At 42.1% G+C, this 20,869-nt stretch overlaps 1 protein-coding gene across 3 annotated transcripts in view; it reads left to right on the forward strand.

Moving 5' to 3' along the window:
* Window positions 1-20,869, forward strand: part of LOC110491855 (DENN domain-containing protein 2D) — a 45,463-nt gene that overhangs the window by 14,863 nt on the left and 9,731 nt on the right. For 2 of the 3 annotated variants that reach the window (XM_021565667.2, XM_036946748.1), the window contains exons 2-11: window positions 9,369-9,428; window positions 10,071-10,169; window positions 12,836-13,005; window positions 14,652-14,764; window positions 14,865-14,934; window positions 15,043-15,120; window positions 16,104-16,244; window positions 19,148-19,296; window positions 19,425-19,596; window positions 20,162-20,212. In XM_021565667.2, the coding sequence (XP_021421342.1) occupies window positions 9,369-9,428; window positions 10,071-10,169; window positions 12,836-13,005; window positions 14,652-14,764; window positions 14,865-14,934; window positions 15,043-15,120; window positions 16,104-16,244; window positions 19,148-19,296; window positions 19,425-19,596; window positions 20,162-20,212 (1,103 nt within the window). The remainder of the gene's footprint in view (window positions 1-9,368; window positions 9,429-10,070; window positions 10,170-12,835; window positions 13,006-14,651; window positions 14,765-14,864; window positions 14,935-15,042; window positions 15,121-16,103; window positions 16,245-19,147; window positions 19,297-19,424; window positions 19,597-20,161; window positions 20,213-20,869) is intronic. The other variant, XM_021565668.2, reaches the window with a different exon arrangement.

Genomic DNA, 20,869 nt, shown 5'->3' on the forward strand with positions numbered 1-20,869 from the left:
AACCGTTGCCACAAAGTTGGAAGCACAGAATCGTCTAGAATGTCATTGTATGATGTAGCACTGGAACTAAGGGCCAAGCCTGAACCATGAAAACAGCCCCAGACCATTATTCATCCTCCGAACTTTAGTTGGCACTATGCAGTCGGGCAGGTAGCGTTCTCCTAGCATCCACCAAACCCAGATTTGTCCATCGGACTGACAGATTGTGAAGCATGATTCATCATATCGGGGGTTCCCGAGTTGCGCAGCGGTCTAAGGCACTGCATCTTAGTGCATGAGGCATCACTACAGTCCCTGGTTCGAATCCAGGCTGTTTCACATCTGACCATGATTGGAAGTCCCATAGGGTGGCCAGTGTCATCCGGGTTTGGCTGGGGTAGGCCGTCATTGTAAATAAGAATTTGTTCTTAACCTTTTTTATTTAAGGAGGCAAGCCAGTTAAATAAAATCATTCCAGAGAATGCGTTTCCACTGCTCCAGAGTTTAAGGCAGCGAGAGTTACACCACCCCAGCTGACGCTTGGCATTGCGCATGGTGATCTTAAGCTTGTGTGCGGCTGCTCGGCCATGGAAACCCATTTCATGAAGCTCCCAACGAACAGTTCTTATGCTGACGTTGCTATAGTGTTGCTTCAGCAGTCTGTGGTTACACTCAAATCCAATGTGATTTGTCACACACATGGTTAGAAGATGTTAATGCGAGTGTAGCGAAATGCTTGTGCTTCTAGTTCCGACAATGCAGTAATAACCAACGAGTAATCTAACCTAACAATTCCACAACTACTACCTTATACACACACGTGTATCCGAAATAGCCAAATCCACTCATTTGAATCTGTCCATTTCCTTCCGTTCACCAGTCCATTTTGAACGTGTTAAAACTTGTCATTTGACAAGGAATTTAGCTTGTGTATCCCATCAGGTAGATGCAGAAGTAAATGCCTATAAAAGCGTATGTGCACTCAGCATGCGTGTGTGGAGGGAGTGGTCTGAACGCAATTAAGTAAGACATGAAGGGGAAAGGAAATGTAGGGAGCTGAACTGTGATGCTTGGTTTCTTTTTTGTTGTGTCCCAAATGGAACAGTGGAGTCAACGCACATCAACGTTTTCTTCAAGACATCAATTACGAACAAATGGTTTTATAGTATTTGAACAAAATGTGATCTCTGGTTAAAGAGAGAATTTTGACGTCCTTCTCGATTACCCATCCCTAGTGGGGGAGAATTCTTGACAAACACGGGATACTTGAGCGTGAATCTCAGCAGCGTTGCGTTTCACACACCTAAACCAGTGCACCAGGTACTTTTCAAAGGCACTTCATATTTTGCCTTGCCCCCCAGAATGGCACATACAATGTCTCAATTGTCTCGAGGCTTAAAGTCTTTAACCTGTCTTTTCCACTGAAAGTGATTTTACAGGTTACATCAATAATGGATCATAGCATTCACCTGCTGAGTCTCATGGAAAGAGCAGGTGTTCCTGTTTTGTACACTCGGTGTACGTATTTACATGAATGCTATGTGAATTTAGGCTTGTAAATAATGATTAGGATTTTGCATACTAGTGCATCAAACAAACCGTCAAACAAATGAGCCCTTTAATTTGAGCTTTTTGTGGCCAACTTATGTTCAAAGTTTTGGGCTTCAGAACATGTTCACTCTTGATGTATTTGATCTTCAAAGGCTGTAACAAGTTCCTGTTATAGGTCCTAGGCCCATAACTGCTATGATTTGATAGTAACGGACTAACATACAGTGCCTTCAGAAAGTATTCAAACCCCTTGACTTTTCACATTTAGTTGTTTTACAGCCTTAATAAAAAAACATATTTACATTGCCTGCCACACACACACACAATACCCCATAATGTCAAAGCGGAATTGTTTTTTTGAAAATGTTACTTATTCTTTATAAATCTGAAATGCTTTTTAATCAATAAGTATTCAACCCCTTTTATGCCAAGCCTAAATAATTCAGGAGTCAAGATTTGCTTATCACATGGACTCACTGTGTGCAATAGTGTTTAACATGATTTTTGAATGACTACCTCCTCTCCGTACCCCACACATACAATTATCTGTAAGGTCCCTGAGTCGAGCAGTGAATTATCGACACAGATTTAACCACAAAGACCAGGGAGGCTTGGAAAGAAGGCCCACCTATTGGTAGAAGGGTAATAAAAAAAAGCAGACCTTGTATATCCCTTTGTGAATGGTGAAGTTATTAATTGCACTTTGGATGGTGTATCAATACAACCAGTGACTACAAAGAAACCGGTGTCTTTCCTAACTCAGTTGCCAGAGAGGAAGGAAACCACTGAGGATGGACCAACTTCGTAGTTACTCAACAATACTCACCTAATTGGCAGAGTGAAATGAAGGAAGCCAGTGCAGAATATAAAATTCCAAAACATGCTTCCTGTTTGCAAGAAGGCAGTAATGTAATATTGCAAAAAAATTTGGTAAAGTAATTTGCTTTTTGTCCTGAATAAAGTGTTATGTTTGCAGCAGATACAAGACATTACTCAGTACCACTCAGTATTTAAGCATAGTGGTGGCTGCATCATGTTATTGGTATGCTTGTCATTGTTAAGGGCTAGGGACTTTCAGGATAAAAAAAAAAGAGCAAAGCACAGGCAAGTTCACTGAATTCCCTTTTCAGCAGAACCTAAACCACAAGGCCAAATCTACATTAGTACCAAGAGGACAGTGAATGTTCCTGAGTGACCGAGTTAGTTATGACTTATCTATTTGAAAATCTATGGCAAGACCTGAAAATAGTTGTCTAGCAATGATCAACCAATTTGACAGAGCGTGAAGAATTTTGAAAGGAATGTGTAAATGTTGGTGGAAGCTCTTAGACTTAAGGTGTCAGCATTAATCGGCAAAAGCATGACAGTTTGGTTACGCAATGGGAGGGGTATAGACAGAGTAAATTTATCATACATACATTTGGAAGCTATGCTCACCATAAACATAATACTTAGCACCCTGACAACCACTCATTCGGATTAGAAACGCAATATATTTACAGGTAGATGTCTGTCTTTGTTCTCTCTGAAACCACTCGATCCCGGCTACGGGAGGTGGTTTGACGCAAGTCTCTGGTTGTCCACCAGAGGTCACATTGTCCTTAGTTGTAGGCTTCTGTCTGGGAGTGTTCTTTTAGAATTGATACTTCAGGTGTACCACAGTGGTGAGGAATCTGTTCTTCCCTCTCGTCTTTGGTCACATGTCCTAGACTAATTTACATACACAGCTGCAGACTGAATGTTTGGAGTCTTTACCTTCTTCACTCATTGAGAGTTTGAGGGTCCTACCATTCTCAGCTTGGTAGTCACTGCTCCACGCTGTCTGGTCTTGTAGTTTTAACAAGCCACACCCTTAATGAGGTCAGAGTTTGTGTCAACATGATGGACCACCTTTCAGGCCAGAGTGCTTAAAAGTGCTTAAATACAGACCAGAGAACGTGCAGTGGCCTACACATTCTCTGGTCTGTATTTAAATGTTTATTTGTTCTCTGGTCTGTATTTAAATTCTCAGTGAGTCCTTTTAAGCACTCTGGCCTGAAAGGTGGTCCATCATGTTGACACAAACTCTGACCTCATTAAGGGTGTGGCTTAGTGTACATTACATTTTTTCACATAGTTTCATATTTAATCATTCAAGTTTTACAACATTTAAATGTACGTCTGATATACTGTGTGAAAGCTCTTAAAAGTTAATGTTTCCATTTATAACATCTTTCAGATTTTTAATGACATCACAAAATATACATTAATTTCCCATATTCAATTTCTCATCATTACCAACATTCGGAGGATGAAATATGTTGTCCATTGTTTGATGTTAAAGTTCTTGGGCGGTAAACTCTTCATAAGTCACCCAAACTAGGCCACAAAGGGTATCGTCTGCAGCCTATGGTTTACGGAGGGAGTGCGCTGATCCACTAACCTGATCCTTTGGATCGTCATAGGATAGTCATGACTAGGGATGCACGATATATCGGTGAACATATCGGAATCGGCCGATATTAGCTAAAAATGCCAAAATCGGTGTCGGTCCAATGTCCAGTTTAACGCCGATGTCAAAGCTACCGTGCATACCTATATAGCGTAGGCACATGACATAATAATGGCACGTACAATTTTGTGCAACACAACATTCCTAACCTAGCCCGCACATGGTGTGCTGTGTGGCTTGAGCAGTCATTTTGAAACAGTAAGACATTTTCAGCGAGACAACTTAGACAAAATCCATTAAAACCGTTCTGCCGTAGGTAATGTTGGCTTTTGCCAACTGGGCGAGCACCGGTACACACTACCAAGTGCACTATTTTTCAGATGTTGTCCTACTGGAGTTGCACAGTAATCGCGTCACTGCGATTAGCTTCACGACATGCATACTATAGGATGCTGTTTGGGTCTCCGAGTGTGAAAAAATAACCAGTGGCACTGTCAAATCTGTACAAAAAAAGTCTGCAAAGGCCAGCCACGAACGATGTGTTTACAATACCACGTTGGTAATAAAGCATTATTTGTTTGACCGCAACTTCTGGGCTAGCTAACTTTAGCTTGGTACCTAGCTAGCACCAATACAACCAGCCTGAAAACAATGACCAGTAGAACCTGCAGTCATTTTCATTATTCTTAACGATTATTTAGGGATCCTTGTAAGTATTGTATTGTTTGCCTATTGAAATTGAACTTCAGTTCATGAAAATAAATAGCTAGCCAGCTACTTAACCCTGTTGCCAAAAGCTAACGTTATAAGCAGCCAGCTAGCGTCATCTGGCTAGTGAGGCTCGACCGAACCGGGTTATGTGTTGTAAAGCTAGCCACAATAAGGATTAGTCACAATTGTGGAATTTGCGGTTTGCCTTCAAAAAAGTGTCATTGATGCAAATGATAAAATAATATGCCATACTTTTATTCTGAAGGCTAACCGCAAAGTCCACTTGTGGCTAATCCTTACTGTTGCTAACTTTACCAATGGATTCGACCACAATTAATCAAACAAGAACTGTCTTATAAATTAAGGTTATTTTAGATGACACCTAGCTATATAGTTAACTATAGCTACTGAAACAGTGTCTTGTTACACGTCCAATAGTGTTATTTGACATGCATCTTTTTTGACACGCAAAGACCCAAACGGCTTTCCATAGAAATCCTGGTTGAGAATGAAACGACTGAACAACAAAACAGCACAGAATCGAAGTTGAAGAAATAATTTTTGATTGTTTTACTGGTAATGGGGACATGCGTAAATGCCAACAAAATAACCTTTTGGGTAGTGTGGTGTGTGACCTTTTTTATATTAACTAGGCAAGTCAGTTAAGAACAAATTCTTATTTACAATGACGTCCCGGACGACGCTGGGTCAACTGTGCGCCGCCCTATGGGACTCCCAATCACGGCCGGATGTGATACAGCCTGGATTCAAACCAGGGACTGTAGTGACGCCTCTTGCACTGAGATGCAGTGCCTTAGACCGCTACGTGTGCAACTACTTAACTGTACTAGAATGCTTCAAAGGCTGCAAAAATATAAAATATCGGTCTATTTTCTTTTTGGCAAGGAAAATATTGGATATCGGTATCGGCTAAAAATGTAATCGGTTCATCACAGTGCATTTCTGAAACCGCAGAACCTAAACCATGAATCACTGACTTTAGCGGTCTATCATGGTCATATTTCAAGTGCAATAATACTTTAGTACATTACATACAGATAAAGGTTTAGGGAGGAAGAGAGAGTGAGCGAGAACCTTGCCAGAATGAGAAGCTACCAATCCCTAATTGGATTGAGTTGAGGCTTGCTGGCTGTCAAGAGAAGATGTTGTAACATGTTATGTAACCTGAAGGACAGGCAGCACACCCTGTGATGGAGAATTAATTCTTTACACCTACGACGCAGTATGTAAGCCTGACTGTTCTCATGTTCTTCTAGCGGCCCTGCTGCGCTACAGCCATCGGGCATTGACATCAGCTATCAGCCATTAAATGAATGCTTCGTTTGAAATTAAAGCTGCTTTGCTGCCCACGTCCAATGGCAGCATCCAAGCTCAAGAATTGCTGATGCTCAATTCTTGATGGCTGATGCGTGCATTAATTCCGTATTGTGAATTCAAATAATGATAATTTAAGTTGATTTGTTGCATATACACCACTCGTTATTTTACAAAAATGTATGAAGTCGAATTGCTACTAGCGAGCAGAAACTCTTGCTAGCTACATTTGACTATTTTCACAATGTAAACAAAAGCAACTTGTGTATTAGAGGATCATTTAGGTCAACCACTAGCTGGAAAAAAAAGCTATTGTACTTAATCAACGAAAATGGTATAGTCGAGGAAATTAAAGATGCTCTTCCCCTCTGCACCTCTCCCCTCAAAGCAAAGCGACACGTATAGTGGCGCTGAAGTGTAATGCAGAGTTTCCCAACCTTCCACTTATTATATAGGAAATTTCAGAATTAGCACACCTGATTCAAATAATGAAGAGCTTGGTGATTACTTGACTTATTGAGTCAGGTGTGAGATTTAGTCTGTAAACTAAAGGCAGTATTGAACGAAACACATCCTTGGTAGTCCAAGTGTAGTGCTTGTGAATTAGTGGTAAATAAATATGTAGAAAAAGGAAGCACATCCAGTTGCTGGACAGAAAAAAGATGATAATAAGTAATGTCCCAACTGTTGTTTCTCAGTGGTTTTATATAGACCAACAGATATCCAACAATGTGTCTTTGTCAGGCCCAAATTATGTGTCTAGTAAATGTGTCTGCAGTGCAGCTAGCAAGGGAGTCTATTTGGACAACTGTGAGAAGAGGCATAAATTGGCGAGAAACGGTCAGTGCTCTGGTGAGAATAAGTTGAGTAGGTATGTGGTAATGATTAGGTGACATTTAATCTCTTTTCAAACATTTTTGTTTTTGTGAACTCCATTTTACACACAGACAACACAATATAACCCAGGGATTGGCAACTTTGATGGGGGCCACAAAAAAAAACAGAAATCATCATGAGGGGCCGCAGTGGTCTTCATACCCACATCCACACATCCATTTAGCGGCCCCCCTCTTGACAGGGGAGAGAAGAAAAATACGTTATAATTTACTGCAGTTCTACATTTTAAACAGGGCGTGGAGAAAATATTGCAGGTTTGCTAGCTAATTTCCAGCAATTCTACACATTTTGCCGGAAATTAGCAGTTTTATAGCTAATTTCAAGAAATTATACACATTTTGCCATAGGGAGGGGATAATTGTTTGCAGTTCGATACCAGAGTGAGAGTAACTAACAAAATCAATGGGGCCCCCCTAGTTGGTAATTCAACCATGATTACTACAAGTTTAGACAACTGAATAAAGAGTCCAGGTATTCATTTGGTGGTTCTGTTGGAAAAGTAGCCTGAGTCGCTGACTAGGCAAATGCATAACTGGAGCTCTTTAGGTAGTTATATAGCTGAAATGAGGTATGGCATAACTCAGTTCTTGACTATTTTCACAACTTTTGGGGGATTTGAAAAGTATATGGACACCCCTTCAAATGAGTGGATTCGGTTATTTCAGCCACACCCATTGCTGACAGATGTATAAAGTTGAACACACAGCCATGCAATCGCCATAGACAAACTTTGGTAGTATAATGGCCTTACCGAAGAGCTCAGTGACTTTCAAAGTGGCACCGTCATAGGATGCCACCTTTCAAACAAGTCAGTTCGGCAAATTTCTGTCTTGCTAGAGGTGCCCTAGTCAACAGTAAGTGCTGTTATTGTGAAGTGGAAACATTTTGGAGCAACAACGGCTCAGCTGCGAAGTTGTAGGCCACACAAGCTCACAGAACAGGAGCACGTAGAGTGTCCTCAGTTGCAACACCCATTACTGAGTTCCAAACTGCCTCTGGAAGCAACGTCAGCACAAGAACTGTTCGTCGGGACCTTCATGAAATGGGTTCCCATGGCCGAGCAGCCGCACTCAGGCCTAAGACCACCATGCGCAATGCCAAGCGTCAGCTGGAGAGGTGTAAAGCTCGCCACCTTTGGACTCTGGAGGGATAGCAGGGATTATAGAAAATTAACACAGGTCTCATAAACAATCTCTCAAACACAAGCCCACGTGCTAGTGAGTATCCAGCTAATATTTTTTATTTCACGCTTAGCCAACTTGGATCTTATTTGCTAGCTAACAGAGCACATCAGTTGAATTATTATGAACACCATTCTCCAACTGTTTGAACAGCATGCTAGCCTGTCCACTTTGTTCAGATGTTGAAATCAAGGGCCCTACATTAGTTGAGAATTCTTTGTAACTGTTTTATGCTTTTGAATGTTTTATACTAGCTGTTTAGTATTTTATAATCTTTATTTAACAAAAATGCTGCTAGCGCTATGTGGTACCGCAGTGTGCGAGCGACAAACTGGACAGTACTTTTCCTGAATGAATGTTCATTGATACATCAATTTTTTTTGTGTGGTGTTTGCTCTGCTAGAAATTGAACATGATTTTACTGTAATAATGTGTTTCGGTGTCCATATGACCTATTTATTTTTTTATTTATTCTGTTGGACCAAACCTTAAATGCAAATTGCGAGTTGAAACCGCTTGTCAGAGACTGAAGTGATCTCATGGCACGCGGGTTGCTGCTTCTGAGGAGATGGGAGAGGCAGGACTTGCACAGCGTTCACCGTCACAAATAGAACTGACTTCTATTTTAGCGCTTGGCAACGCAGACGCTTGTTGGAGCACGTGAGCCGTGTGGGTGCAATGATTGAATAACATTGCATGTGTAAATTTAATATGTGGACGCAAGCATTGCATGAGCATCTTGTCATTATATACTGATCTCTGGTGTAACTGGGAAGGTGCACAGCACAGGAAGAGCAAACGAGATGAAAAAGACATGAGAACAATCGGACAAACGCTCATCAAAATGAAAAATCCCCAAAACCTTGATTCTGCGTTACAGACATTTGGAATATAGTGCAAAAACATATATTGAAATGAATCAAAATCGATATATTTCCCAGCCCTAGCTGAACTGTGCATGTTTTGTCCTTTTGTTTCCACAGTGCTGGTCTGTAAACCGTAATAGTGAGCATGGAAATAAAATTGGACACATGTTCAGTCATTTTGGTTGACTGCAACACTGTAGTGTCTGTTAATGGTTGAACTGTTACACACACACTAGGTAATGTCATTGGTGGACAATTTATCAACTGGCAAACCATGTGGTCATTTTGTCCATAAGCCAACCTATGTATTGCTCTGGACAGTTTTGTTGGTTCAGTATGTTTCAATAAGGTGGAACCTCTGGCATTATGGGAACGTTATGACAAACCAGTTTCACAGAATGACTTTCCCCTGAACAGGTGAGCAACCTCAAGGTGCTGCCAATGGGAAAGAGAAAGACGCCCCATCATGTGATCTCAGTGAGTAGTTACAGTAGGCCTTATTGGGCACAGTACACATTTTTCACTTTGACTCTACCTTTAGCTCTAGGAGTGTGTTCCATGGCTTTGTTTGGTCCAGGCGGCTTGTAACCATAAAAGCATACTGTTAACCAAATAAAGGTATCAAAAGTTTAAAGGGAAAATACACACATTAGAGATGTAATGATAACGCTCCACAGGTGCCTCCAGTGTTTTCTTGTTTGAGCGTAGATTAGTTTGCTGATGACTAACCTATGAGCAAGGTCAGAGCACAGAATTGCAATATTCTACTTAAGCTGTTTCCATTGTTGTACATTTTATGATTTCACATTGTTTGAAGTGGTCCATATTTTAGCACATCAGTCACAGGGTTCTTGTTTTACTCTGGTCAATCTGAAGGCAGATGAATGTGAGGTTTAGGTGCCAAAGCTCCAGTAACAGGGTAACGCATTGGTCATGTTCAATAGGGCACTCCAAATATAAATATATATTTTTTTTTACGTTTTGCAACAGAAAAATAAGTGTTTCTTATTAGACAAGTCCACCTAGTCCCTCCCGGTTTCAGTTAATTTTGTTCCGTTTGGTAACATGACCCTTGTGTAGGAGTTACTAATCATCTGTTGGTCCGGTGGTCCCTTCTAGGCACTGTCCAGCCTAGTGAGGATGAGGAGGTTGAGAGAGGTGCCCTCAAGAGGCTCAGCACAATGTGGTCTTCATTCCGGGCCAAGCTCAACAGAGATCGTGAGTATAAGGCCTTAAAACGCTCCATGGAAACGTCTCGTTACATTAAAAAACGTATTGTTTTCTATTAAGTACTTCCTATTTCTCACACACACAATACTTTTCTGCGCAGCCAGAACCATGATTTGGTCAGTATCCTAATGATTCCTGTGATGCATGTGTCTGCCCAGGCCCTAGGCCCATTGCGGTGGGGCCTGCAGCTGTGATGAGTGAGCCACTCTCTCCCCTGATGTGCGCTCCGAAAAAAAAAGGCTTCTATAGTATAACGTTTCAAAATCCAATTGCGGCTAAAACACAGCTTTTGGAAGCAACTGTTGTTGAGACGACTTTCTGTGGGTATCATTTGTTTTCCTCAACTCTTAATATTAAGTTCAATAGCAATTATCTTACAACATAAATATTTGATATGGCTTTGAGATACGACATAGGCATCAGCCACTGTGAGTGCATAGGGTAGTAGGCTACAACAAAACATTTTCAGGACATTCAATTTACTGTTAGATTAATACATCACTTTTTCAGTTGATGGAACCAGCACATGATTTGGTTGCGCAAATGTTTTGCCGCTGTACAGCAATAATGACCTGACCTGTGTCCCATAATGTACCTGTATTCCAAACAGAACCAGGCTAATAATGACTTGCCATCTTTTAAATTAGCATGCCCTTGCAGAGCTTGACATTCAGGTAAATTTGCCAGTGGCACACCAGGCCAGTGCCAACAGAAAGCTACTGGCCCAGGAAAACAGGCAAATTATGTCTTTAATTTGTGAGCTGAACAAGTAGACTATAATATATAACCTGGAATATAATATAGCTTATAGCCTACCATACACAAGTAATTACATTTTAAGTTGACAATATCGTATTTACATTGATTGAACGAATCTGCACAATCTCAAAGGTGTTATTGTTCGTGATTGTAAACATGTTGTGTTTTCAGGTTTTCACTCTCAAAATAACACTTAAAAAATACAAAAACCTCAAATGCTAAAACCACATTAAAGGAGATCCAGTTTGAGGTCTGGGAACAACAACAAGAAACAAGAAAGTTGCCCTTTACTTCAATTGCACTCTTAGCAAGAGATTGTTGTTTGGCTAGCAGTGTTTTTGTGCTGTGCAATGTACAGTAGGCTACATGTGATGGCAGAGTTTGCTAAATAAATGCCTTTGCGATTGATGCAAATCATGATATCATTACTACTTGGCAGTCAATATATAATTGGGAAGATTTTTTGGGGAAAGCCTTCAGAAATGTTAATTCAAACAGTGCATGATGACTGAATTGCGCATTACAATGATTCAACCAAGACTTCGTACTAAACTTTTTGAATAAATAGTTTGCATACCCATTGTTGCATACCCATGGATGTTTTTTTTTTTTTTAAATGGCAGAAAGAATATGAACAGCTACATTTTTTTTCACTGGCACCCTAGCGACCAATTAAAATGGGTGTTTCACTGCCAAGTCAAAGGGTCATGCATACCATCCGGATGTGTGATCATGTTCTCTGTAGCCGACGTGAGGAAGACCTTTAAACAGGTCAACATTCAAGGCCAGACGGATTACCAGGATGTGTGCTCCGGGCATGTGCTGACCAACTGGCAGGTGTCTTCACTGACATTTTCAACATATCCCTGACTTGAGTCTGTAATGCCAACATGGTTCAAGCAGACCACCATAGTCCCTGTGCCCAATAACCATAAGGTAACCTGCCTAAATGACTACCTATCCGTAGCACTCACATCTGTAGCCTTGAAGTGCTTTGAAAAGCTGGTCATGGGTCACATACCATTATCCCGGAAACACTAGACCCACTCCAATTTGCATACTGCCCCAACAGATCCACAGATAATGCAATCTCTATTGCTCTCCACACTGTCCTTTCCCACCTGGACTAAAGGAACACCTACTTGAGAATGCTATTCATTCACTACAGCTCAGCGTTCAACACCATAGTGCCCTCAAAGCTCATCACTAAGCTAAGGATCCTGGGACTAAGCACCTCCCTCTGCAACTGGATCCTGGACATCCTGACGTCCCCCGCCAGGTGGTGAGGGTAGGTAGCAACACATCTGCCACGCTGATCCATGGCCAGGCACGACTCCAACACCATCATTAAGTTTGCTGACGACACAACAGTGGTGGGCCTGATCACTAACAACGACGAGACAGCCTATAAGGAGGAGGTCAGAGACAGGTCTGCAACCATCGGCACACCTCGCTGTCCCTGACATCTTCAGCCTCTCCAAAGAACACAGATTTAGATTTTTTTTGTGGCCTCCTTATGGATGCGGTAGGTACTGTAGCAAGTCCTTTGCATTACTGTGTAGCACCCACTTGGGAGATGCCACGGCAGCCGCTGGCGCCAGAATGCCTACCACACATCGGTAATCATCAAAGTAGTCCTGATATCTCCGCAATCCTCTCACTGCACTTCTCCACTGCCGTTGAAGCCGATGTCCGCATTCTAACCAAAACAGCTCCCAGTTCCAGCAAGCTAGCATACACTTTTCAACATCGCAGTGTTATAAAACCTGGACAGATCAGATTATTAATCAATTCTTATTTAACTATCAAAAACAAAGTGGATAAAAAGACACAACTAAATGTTATGTTACTATATAGTAAGCGTCTGCTTACACAACACAATGTTGTCGCTGCAGAGGTGAAGGAGCCATGTCAGGAGTCTCTGGATTCAGCCCCAGTGGGCACCACAGCCCGGGAGCAGCGCTACATGAGCGGGCACTACTTCTTTGAGTACCTGGTGGTGGTCAGCCTCAAGAAGTCCAAAGAGGGGGCCTACGAGCCGCAGATCACCTACCAGTTCCCCAAGGTGAGTCCGCTAGTTGGACACACTGCATGTCTCCTGAAAGGGATATGAAGGAAAAATGTGAAGAAATTAAAAGTGCATTGGAAGTCCTTGAAGATTAAAAGGGAGGTAGGATAAAATAGTTCAGGTAGGCCTTCAGCAAGGAAAGTAGGAGGGTTGCTAAACATCAGACAGGCATCCAGTAGTGGACTAAGTTGTGATTAAACGGCAGAGCACTCACAATAACACAGGCAGAGATCTAGTTGATCTTAGAATGCTCATTAGAGTGCATTCGGAAAGTATTCAGACCCCTTGACCATTTATACATTTTGTTACGTCACAGCCTTATTCTAAAATGGATTAAATCGTTCCCCCCCTAATCAATCTACACACAATACCCCATAATGACAAAGCAAAAACAGGTTTTGAGATACATTTACCTATTTAATACATCACATTTACCTAAGTATTCAGACCCTTTACTCAGTCCTTTGTTGAAACACCTTTGGCAGCAATTACAGCATCAAGTCTTCTTGGGTATGACGCTACAAGCTTGGCATATGTATTTGGGGAGTTTCTCCCGTTCTTCACTGCAGAACCTCTCAAGCTTTGTCTGGTTTGGTGGGGATTGTCACTGCACAGCTATTTTCAGATATCTCCACAGGTGTTAGATCGGGTTCAAGTCCGGGCTCTGGCTGGGCCACTCAAGGACATTCGGAGACTTGTCCAGAAGCCACTCCTGTGTTGTCTTGGCTGTGTGCATAGGGTCGTTGTCCTGTTGGAAGGTGAGCCTTTGCCCCAGTCTGAGGTCCTGAGCAGTCTGGAACAGGTTTTCATCAAGGGTCTCTCTGTACTTTGCTCAGTCCATCTTTCCCTCTCCTGACGTGTCTCCCTGCCACTGAAAACTATCCCCACAGGATAATGCTGCCACCACCATGCTTCACCATAGGGATGGTGCCAGGTTTCCTCCAGACGTGACGCTTGGCATTCAGGCCAAAGAGTTCACTCTTGGTTTCATCAGACCAGAGAATTTGTTTTCCTTTAGGTGCCTTTCCATCTGGCCACTTGAACATAAAGGCCTGATTTGGTGGTGTGCTGCAGAGATTGTTGTCCTTCTGGCAGGTTCTCCCATCTCCACAGAGGAATTCTGGAGCTCTGTCAGAGTGACTATCGGGTTCTTGGGCACCTCCCTGACAAAGGCCTTTCTCCCCCAATTTCTTAATTTGGCCAGTTCTTGGTGGTTCCAAACTTCTTCCATTTAAGAATGATGGTCACTGTGTTCTTGGAGACCTTTAATGCTGCAGACATTTTTTGGTACCCTTCCCCAGTTCTGTGGGAACTTATATAGACCGGTGTGTGCCTTTCCAAAAAAAGTCAAATGAATTGAATTTACCACAGGTGGACTCCAATCAAGTTGTAGAAACATCTCAAGGATGATCAATGGCAACAGGATTCACCTGAGCTCAATTTCTAGTCATAATAAAGGGTCTGAATACCTATGGAAATAAGGTAGTTAAAATAAAATAGATTTGTGAAAAAGTAATTGTTTTCGCTTTTTCATTATGGAGTGTTGTGTGTAGATTGAGGAAAAGGATGTAACACAGTGGAAAAAGGGAAGGGGTCTGAATACTTTCCAACTCTCGGTCGCTCTGTCTCTCACTCTCACTCAGAGGGATGGGATGGTGAGATTCCAAAGAGAGGAGGAAGAAAAGACCCTGAAGGCCATCACGCTCTTCTGTTTCCCTGAGGGGATCAGCTGGGCCCCCCTAACAGAGTACCACAGGTAACGCTGCACCTGATATGAATGTCCAGAATTTTTCCTAGTGGGAAAGCTGGGTGTGTTATTGATAATCAAATATAAATGCTTTCACACATTTCTCTAGTGAGACATTCTCCTTTGTCTTGACTGAGATCGATGGCAGTAGAAGGAATGGATACTGCAGAAGGTTACTGGTAAGTTTCACTTTGGTTTTTCACTTCAGATGCTCTACCTTAAGATTTATTATAGTGTGACAAATGTCTCCTTATTCCTCTGTCTGTTTCTCCATTGTTCTCGCCTAGCCCCACGGCAAGGGAGCGCGCCCCCCTGAGGCCTTCTGCATCATTAGCAGGCTGGCTTGTTTCGGACTCTTCTCCAAGGTAACCCGCTCAGGTTATTGGCTTTCGGCTGTCAACAATGAGTGTTTTGCACAGAGACTGCAGCATGGATGAGTTGAACTGGCAGAAACCTGGGTGTAACGATGGTTACTCAGATTTCACCATTAAAGAGATATAGGCCACTTTTTTTGTGTTTTTGAACTGATACAATCAATTTCCATACACTGCTACATGCTCCAAAAATGCTAGCCAGGAGATTCTGGTAAATAACCAACGAACAAACTTAAAAGCAGTTTGGACAAGATGACAACACTGTAGGTAAGTCTGTAAAATAAGTTAACTTTTAAAAAAAGTTAACTATCCCTTTAAAGCTACTAAGACCAAGCTAATTCTCACCTTATCACAGTTCTGTGGAAATCCCTTGGAAACAGCACCTAACCTCCCCTATCGGAAAAAATAAAAAGGTACGCTCTTCCACTTAAGTAGAACTGGATGTGATGGGCACCTCTCGCAATTCTGACAACTGTTCATACCTTTATTCAGTCGTGTGTGAAATTGGACTGCGTTTCTGTGTTTATGTAAAGATGTGTTATGGTACGAGAAAATGACTTTGATGTATGAGCCTATTAGACTGGTATGGGGGTTTTGAGATGTCCTAGTTTGTACGGTTCATATGTTCTCCCTCTTTGTGGCACTTTATCATTAGCCCCTGTCTGTGGTCAAAGTTGAAGTAGCTGATTTTTATAAATCATAATTCACTGCTTTTCAGTGGTGCCCCAAATCATTTGACATGAATATTGACACACACCACCGCTACACTATCACTTAGGTTAGTGGGAATACTAAGCCCCACAGTTTACTTCCTCGTATTCTGCTGCACCATTTCATTGCGGTTTCTGTTGGTTTTGTGAAGGGCTTGAAAGTTCACCCACTGAAATGTGTGTGTGTGTGGTAATTGTTATTATTCCAGTGGTGCACAATGACGATGTCTGAGTTGGAATATTCCTGTCGGTCTTCTGGTGCAGATCTTTGACGAGGTGGAGAAGCGACACCAGATCTCCATGGCGATGATTTACCCGTTCATGCAGAGCCTTAGGGAGGCAGCGTTCCCCGCCCCAGGCAACACTGTCAAGATCAAGAGCTTCGTTCCCGACAAGGGCACCGAGGTTAGCACCCTGACTTAGCCACATTACTAAGTTAGTATAGCACAAGACAATTTTGACACCTACCATCTCAGATTGTGTTGAAATAATTTATTTAGTTAGAAACCGATGATTAGCATTCCTGAAACATTAGTTTGTTGAAATGTCATTTGATCTCTAGCATCCGATTCGGACCATAATTATTTCTAACAATGAGTATGAGGAATCCAATGATATGCTCAAAAGCCACCGGCGGAGCACCTACACGCCAATCCCACCCCAACAACCAGCCAGTATGCAGTATCATTTCCCTGTCTGAACATGGAGCTGAGGCTTGAACTATTGCTTCTTTATACTATGTAATGTTATTCCCTTTGAAAGTGAGGATTTCTTTTCATCTGATTGAAGTCGCTTTCATTAGTTACCATAAATTAGTGTGAAAGTACCAGATTTTACCCGCTACATGTCGCTCTTCCTGCTACTGTCAAGGCCATTTATCAATTATTCTGGTCTCTTTATTCATTTTAATCACAACATTTTCTTTGCAACCTTGGGTAGAAAACCAATAGCTTTTGCTGATTATGAAAATAAATGTTGTGGTCATTCTCAAGCCAGTCCTCCATGAAAGCTATTCAGTTTGTCCTTCTCTTAGGTTTAATCTGTGTCCAGGAAACGGACACCCTGTGTGGTTTATTGTCTTCAAAAAAGGTCTGGATTAGTTAGACCATTCCTCGTTTAAAGCAAACCATTAGGCCACAGCAGTTCTAATGGCTTCAATGGTAAACATCCCGAACACACTGTCTGGTGTTGGGTTTAATGGTAAATATCACTAATCATACTACATATAAAGATGTTTTCTAGTAATTGTATTGAAAAGCATATGACTGCCATGCAATGGTTTAGAATTGTATTTTATTGTCACAACATTTTAGTCATAGCCCATTTCTCCATCAAAGTTTTGGGCATGTAGGAAAAGTCTTCATATGAGAATTGCACCATAGGGATAGCCCTCAGAGAGCTGCCATTTGTTGGACAATTCAAGTAGAGTTGGGTTGAAGCATTAGGTTTCTAAGAGAAGGACTTGCTTTCAGGAGAATGTATAAAAGGGTGTGGCAGGAACAGCAGCATCTAGTGGGCAAAACCTGGGGGCGTATTCATTACACCGATTCTGTTGCAAAATATTTCTTAAACGGAACAGGGAGGGGCCTACCTGAATTTGTCCAATATTGTTGTTTTGCTCTGTTTACTTCCGTTTGGTTCTTAAACGGTGAACGTGTCCATAATGGATACACCCCTGGTACTTTCACACTAATTTATGGTAAATAATGCAAATGACATCAATGGCTAATTTCTCTGAACAGGGGAAAAAACACATCAGAATCACAGGGAATACATTGAATGGGTGAGTAAGCAAAACTCCAAGCCGCAGCTCCATACTACGTCTCGGATATAGAGAACGGATACTGATTGTTGGGGTGGGATTGGCGTGGGGTTTAGGAGGTCCATGTGTGACTGACTATTTTATTGGATTCATCATGTCTACCCAATAGTAGGATGATGTTAGGTCCAAATTGTATGTTGTGTACTATATTTGTTGAATATTGTGAGAGTCCTATAAAAGGGCCAAATTGGGTGCAATCGATTTAGTTTCAAATGTTAATTTCAACAAAATGTTTTATGGCTTGCTGACATGGGACGACTCCATGGTCTTCCTTGAGACTTGGGTGGTATTCATTAGGGCACATCATAACAAAACATTAGGATGATGGGAATAATTGGTTGTAATGAAAACCAGAAACACAGTTCCAAAAGTTGAGAAATGTCCACATTGATTGGTGATGAGCAATATGGTGGAAACATACTCCGGCCCCGTCACCAATCTGATCATCCAGGCCAGGAGAAAAGAGATTCTGGATGAGGGGTACTCCTCTTCCAAGCTACAGGAAGTCAAACTAAAGCACACAGCTAGAGATCTAGGAGACACACTGCTAACAAGATGCACAAAGGCAGTTGGACGGACACACACACACAGCTAGTGAAAAAGGAGACCATGCCAGCAGGTGGAGATGCATTGACTGAAAAGAAAAGGAAATCCATTTAGCCTGGGATAATGCTGATAAGAAAAGAGATGCACTAGGGCAGAGGTGACACACACAGCCAACATGAAAATAGGAACGTCAATGCCTGCAAGAATAGTAGACATTTGTGTACACACATTCCACAGTGTGTATGTTTAGTCATTTGCATTCATTTTGGATAACCCCAAGTTACTGCTCTGGCACCATTGGGTAAAGTGTGGTGTATATGACTGGTTAAACATAACATCTGTGTGTCTACACACACACAGCACTATGTGTGTGTGTGGTGCTGTGTCTGAACTTGCCCTCTTACTCAATGTTTCCCCCAGGGCTAAAATCCCAGTAACACCAATCCCATCCTGCAACATTCCTTCTTTCAGGTCCTTTTTTCCACAATTAACCCCCACACACACTCTAGTTGTTGCTGTATTGTATCTGTACGTTTAGGTGTGATTACTTTAGTAAACTGCTATATATTTCAGCAAGTACACTCATTATGAAAAATTTAGGCTGAACTATGCCTCTGAAAAATCAACTGTGCCGCAGATGTGGCTGGGACATGCTTTCAATGGGACTATTGTAGTTAATTAGGAGGGTACCCCGACTAGGATTCAAACCCTGTCCCCGGTGACTGCCATTCCAAAATTTTTGCCATTATACCAAGAGTTAAGCCATGCTTATCAAGAGGCTGAACTATCTTGAGGTAAAGTTGTTCCCCGCTTGCTCGCATTACAAAAAAATAAAAATCCACTTTTTTTTTAAATTGACTTTATTACCTTACTGTATGTAACATGTTGGTGACGGTGGGGACATTTACTGTATATAACAATAGGAATTGACTGTCTACAGATCATCAGTCTGACGCGTCCGTTGGACTCGTGGCTGGAGCATGTGGACTTCCGCACGCTCTTCCGTTGCTTGACCAATGAGGAGGTGGTGCTGGTGTTCGCTGCCGCCGCTATGGAGCGACGCATTGTCTTCATAGCCGTGGAGCTCAGGTACTGCGCACACACACACACCATTATTTTAGTCGTCTCAGACACGCATACATCAACTTCATCAATTGAGAGCTTAACTACTTCACACAGTGACACACACACACTGAATAAGTCTGACCCCTCCACAGCACCCTGTCCCAGGTGATCCACGCTGTGGCCGCCCTCCTCTATCCATTCACCTGGCAACACACCTTCATCTCCATAGTCCCTGAGATCCTCATCGACGTTGTTATGGCCCCCACCCCCTACCTGCTGGGAGTGCAGAAGCGGCTAATGGATCAGGTCACGGACCAGACCGACGTGAGTCCCCCTCCCCATTAGCCTCGGACACCCTGATCATGTACATTCCGAAAGCCATGGGAACCTGTCGGCAGGAAGACTCTAAACAGGGGTAAAGTACGGTAGAGACTTTGAATAATAGAAGGATGGCCCCCTGAGACTACAGCAGTGTTAGCACCAGAGAAACGTTAAGGATTAGAGCTGCTAATGTGGGCCTTTCAGAAGCAACCCATTACCCCTAAGCCCTTGGATAGGTATAAGCAATATGGCAAAGTCTGCTAGCCTCTCTGTTAAAGCTCAGGAACTTCCAAGGAGGTAGGGGCTAAGAGGTTGTTCCTGGATCAGAGCCACGGTCTATCTCAATTCATCTTTCCTTGCCACCTCAACGAATTGGAGGAGGTCAAAGGTCCCTCCCCTCAGGCCTTCTCCTCCAATGCATTCTGATGAGGTGAAGATGCGAAGAATCAAGGATAGATGATTTGAGAGATCCCCCTGAATGACTGGATGGAAAGTTTGGGAGTCTAGTTGTAATGGTGATGTATTGGTGTTGAAATAGTCATTCTAGGCTCTGTTCTCCCTAACACAGCTCCTTGTGGTGGACTTGTCAGAGGATCGGAAGGACACTTTCCTAGTTCAAGTAAGTGTCTGAAATACCTGTCCTGTGTTGTCTGAAGAGTGGAACGAATGGCCTACGTTTACAGACACAATTAAGTATCACATTTACTTGAACGCCTGCTTTTGAATTGAAATTCTTTGTTTCACTGTTTTGCACTTACATATGCACTATGCAAAAATCGCTCCACCATTTCCTGGTTGCTAAAATTCTAATAGTTTGCCTAATTTCAGTTTGACAAGACAAGCAAGTATAGTGTAGAGCAGGAATGGGCAACTGGCGGGGCCCCTCTTTTGAAGGCCCTCATATACAGTACCAGTCAAAAGTTTGACACCTACTCATTCCAGAGTTTATTTTTACTTTTTTCTACATTGTAGAATAATAGTGAAGACATCAAAACTATGAAATAACAAATGGAATCTTGTAGTAACCAAAAATGTGTTAAACAAATCCAAATATATTTTATATTTGAGATTCTTCAAAGTAGCCACCCTTTGACTTGATGACAGCTTTGCACACTCTTGGCATTCTCTCAACCAGCTTCATGAGGTAGTCACCTAGAATGTGTGTAATTTCTTCTTAGGGCTGCAATCCCGTTAACGGGATCAATATGACAACAGCCAGTGAAAGTACAGGGCGCCAAATCTCATAATTAAAATTCCTCAAACATACATTTTATAC

The sequence above is a fragment of the Oncorhynchus mykiss genome, chromosome 16, assembly GCF_013265735.2.
Source record: "Oncorhynchus mykiss isolate Arlee chromosome 16, USDA_OmykA_1.1, whole genome shotgun sequence".
Classification (NCBI taxonomy): Eukaryota; Metazoa; Chordata; class Actinopteri; order Salmoniformes; family Salmonidae; genus Oncorhynchus; species Oncorhynchus mykiss.